This window comes from Quercus lobata, chromosome 7 (assembly GCF_001633185.2).
Source record: "Quercus lobata isolate SW786 chromosome 7, ValleyOak3.0 Primary Assembly, whole genome shotgun sequence".
Taxonomy (NCBI): Eukaryota; Viridiplantae; Streptophyta; class Magnoliopsida; order Fagales; family Fagaceae; genus Quercus; species Quercus lobata.
In genome coordinates, this window is record NC_044910.1 from 16,574,173 (window position 1) to 16,577,990 (window position 3,818).

Consider the following 3,818-nt stretch of genomic DNA (forward strand, 5'->3'; position numbering starts at 1 on the left):
CGCTGAATTCCCCTTCCCTTTACATCTTGGTTGTATCTTTGAGCCAGTTTCTGCTGATACTCTGCGAGCCGTATGGTTGCAGCCTCCCGGCATTCTTCTAACTAGTCCAAGCGCTCCATCATCAGGTCGGCGTTGTGGGTGGGGTCAAATCCTGCGACCCGTGCACTGCACAAGCTCACCTCGGTTGGTATCACAACCTCCACCCCATATGTCAAAGAGAAAGGGGTCTCACCTGTGGATCTTCTGGGAGTCGTACGGTAAGCCCATAAAACGTTAGGTAGCTCTTCAACCCACCTCCCCTTTGCCCCGTCCAGCCTCTTCTTCAACCCGTTTAAAATCGTCTTGTTCACTGCCTCAGCTTGGCCGTTGCTTTGAGGGTATGCCGGAGTTGAATACTTGTTCTTAATGCCGAGATCGCTGCAGAAGGCCCGGAAAGCTTTCTATCGAACTGTAGCCCATTGTCTGATACTAGTGAGTTCGGTACCCCAAACCTTGTGACTATATTTTTCCATACAAACTTTTTCATGTCGACATCCCAGATGTTGGCTAAGGCCTCGGCTTCCGCCCACTTCGTGAAGTAATCAACTACCAACAATACAAAACGGCGGTTACCTGTTGCTCGGGGAAAAGGGCTGAGGATGTCTAGCCCCCATTGTGCAAACGGCCATGGGCTGCTGACGGGGTTTAGACGACCTGCTGGCTGGTGGATCAGAGGGGCTTGCTTTTTGCATTGTTCACACCTCCGGACATATTCCGCGGCATCCTTCTGCATCTGTGGCCACCAAAACCCCTGGGTCATCGCCCTGTGCGCTAAAGACCGTCCCCTGACATGGCCACCACACACTCCGTCATGCAATTCAGTTAAAAGTTCGTTCACTTTCTCGGTATGTAGGCATAAAAGGTAAGGGCCTGTGAAAGACCTCCGGTATAATTTGCGATTTGCCGACAGCCAGTACCGGAGAGCCACCCGACGAATCTTTTTCGCCTCCCTTTCATCGTTCGGAACTTTATCCTCGGCTAGAAAATCTATGATCGGGTTCATCCAGCACGGATTGGCCACTGACACCATGGCAACCTCAACCTTGGCCTGGTCATAATCACTTTTCACATCAATACTTGGCTCCCTTATAAGCTCTATTTTGACTAGCCGAGGTGTATCCTCGATAGCGGATGAGGCCAACGTGGCCAGCGAGTTGGCATGTTTGTTTTGTGCCCGACCTACCTGGGCCACCTTCACTGTCTCGAACCGGCCAATGAGCTGCTTAGCTGCATTCAGATAGGCTTTCATCCGAGAGTCCCGAGCTTCAAAGTTTTCTATGATTTGATAAACGACCAGCCGAGAGTCCGAATAAATTTCAACATCTTTTGCGCCCAGATGCAATACGGCCCTCAACCCGGCCGGAAAGGCCTCGTACTCGGCTTCGTTGTTTGAGGCTTTGAATCCTAATCTGAAGGAGTGTTCTACACGTATGCCTTCTGGGGTGATTATGACAATACTAGCTCTGGCCCCCATAGCATTTGAAGCGCCGTCTACAAACATTTTCCACGGACGACTTTCTGCATTACAGATTATCTTCCTGTCGTTCTTAAGGGTGAATTCTGCAATGAAATCAGCAAGAACCTGTCCCTTCAACAAGCTTCGCGGTCGGTACCTTATGTTGAATGAACCCAACCGAGTTCCCCATTTGGCTATTTGACCCGTGAAGTCCGATCTTTTTAACAACGACTGCAGGGGATACTCGGTGAGGACGAATACCGTATGAGCCTGAAAGTAATGCGGCAACTTCCTTGTGGTGTGCACCAGTGCCAAAACTAACTTCTCCAGGGGCAAGTATCTTGTCTCGGCATCTACTAAGGTTTTGCTTATGTAATACACTAGCTGTTGTACTCCTTGGTCTTTTACCAAGTATTCCTTCAGTTCTCGAAAAGCCTGGTCACATTTCTTGTTCCAATGAAACCCCTTCCACTTCTTCAGAAGTTGGTAAAATAGTCTGCAGCGATCAGCAAATTTGGATATGAATCGGTTTAGGGCGGCTAACATCCCAATTAGCACTTGTACGTCCTTGGGATTTCTTGGCGGTCTGAGGCGATTCACGGCCTCTATCTGGTCAGGATTGGCCTCTATCCCCCGAGTAGAAATCAGATAACCCAAGAACTTACCAGCCCCCACATCGAAAGTACACTTCTCGGTGTTCAGGCGCAACTTATGTTGCCGGAGTATCTCAAATACTCCCCGGAGGTCTTCCGTATGTTGCGACTCCTTTTTGCTCTTTACCACCATGTCGTCAATGTATACTTCCACTGTGCACCCAATTTTCTCTCGGAACATCCTCGTCATCATCTGCTGGTATGTGGCTCGGCGTTCTTCAATCCAAACGGCATGACTTCGTAGTGATAGTTTGCACTCAGGGAGATAAATGCTATCTTTTCTCGGTCCTCGGGTGCCAAGGCAATCTGGTGGTACCCCTGGAAAGTATCTAAGAAGCTCATCCTCAGGTGCCCATACGTGGTGTCTACTAATTGGTCAATCTTGGGCATTGGGAACGGATCTTTGGGACATGCCCGATTCAAGTCTGTGAAATCCACACAAACTCTCCATTTACCGTTCTTTTTCTTCACTACCACCGTGTTCGCTAACCATCTCAGGAATAATATTTCTCTTATCACTCCTGCTTCCTTCAGCCTCTGGACTTCCAAGTTCACCGCGTCAACATGCTCTTCTCGGTTTTTGCTTTTTCGGGGGGAATGATGGGTCCACGTTAAGCTTGTGGACAATGAACTCGGGATCTACGCCGGGCACTTCATACGGACTCCAGGAAAAAACATCCACGTTCTGCAAAAGGAACAACAACATCTCTACCTTTTCTCGTTCATTCATGCTTATGCCTATCTGGAAATACCTGTCAGTGTCTGGAAAAATTCTAACCTTCAAAACCTCCTCGGCAACGTCCGCCCCCATTTCCCTTTGGGGCTTCTGTAATTGCTATAAAGTTTCTTTTTCGGTTTCCTCCGCTTGTCCGATCTATTAGCTCTTCCACCTGACCGCGGCGACAAGACACTGCCTAGCCACTTGTTGGTTCCCTCACACCACGGTGACTCCATACTCGGTGGGAAATTTCACTTTCACGTGCAGGGTGGATGGAACGGCCTTCATTGCGTGAATCCACGGCCTTCCCAGGATTGCAATGTACGGTGAGAATGACCGAACTACTATGAAGGTCACTATTACTTCCTTACCTTCCATGTCCACCAAGAGAGAAATTTGCCCTTCAGGAATCACGACTCTTCCGTCAAACGAGACCAGCGGCGTGTCATACTTCGTCAAATCTTGACTCTTCAATCCGAGCCCTTCGAACAGATCCGGGTACATCACGTCAGCTCCGCTTCCTTGGTCTATCATCACTCTTTTTACCAAGAACCCGCTTATCTGAGCTGTTACTACCAACGCATCATCATGAGGTTGGACCGTCCCCTCCAAGTCTTCTTCGCCGAAAGAGATGGTTAGCCGACCAACTTTCATCCTCTTCTCGGGTGATTCTCCTTCCGTGCAAGCAACTGTCAGTACCCCTTTAGTTGCTGCTGTACCTCTCGGGGCAGCGTGGATGACTTCGATCACTCCCAGTGGTGGTGGGAGGGGATTCCTTTTCAGCTGAACACCCTGGTCGGCCTCCCGGTCTACGGAGTCCACTACAAACTCTTTCAAATACCCTGCTTTTACTAGCTACCCGAGATGATCTTTTAGTACCCAACACTGCTCGGTGGTGTGCCCTTTGTCCCCATGGTATGTGTAGTACAAGTTTTGATTCCTCCGAGATGGG

At 49.4% G+C, this 3,818-nt stretch overlaps 1 protein-coding gene across 1 annotated transcript; it reads right to left on the reverse strand.

Moving 5' to 3' along the window:
* Nucleotides 1-346: 346 nt before the first annotated feature.
* Nucleotides 347-2,281, reverse strand: LOC115951675. Its single transcript, XM_031068835.1, has one exon. It carries the CDS (start codon nt 2,279-2,281, stop codon nt 347-349), a length of 1,935 nt encoding a protein of 644 aa, XP_030924695.1.
* Between the last annotated feature and the right edge of the window lie 1,537 nt (nt 2,282-3,818).

Coding starts and splice junctions, on each gene's coding strand:
- LOC115951675 (XM_031068835.1), bottom strand. CDS start 2,281: ATGGTGGTAAAGAGCAAAAAGGAGTCGCAACATACGGAAGACCTCCGG.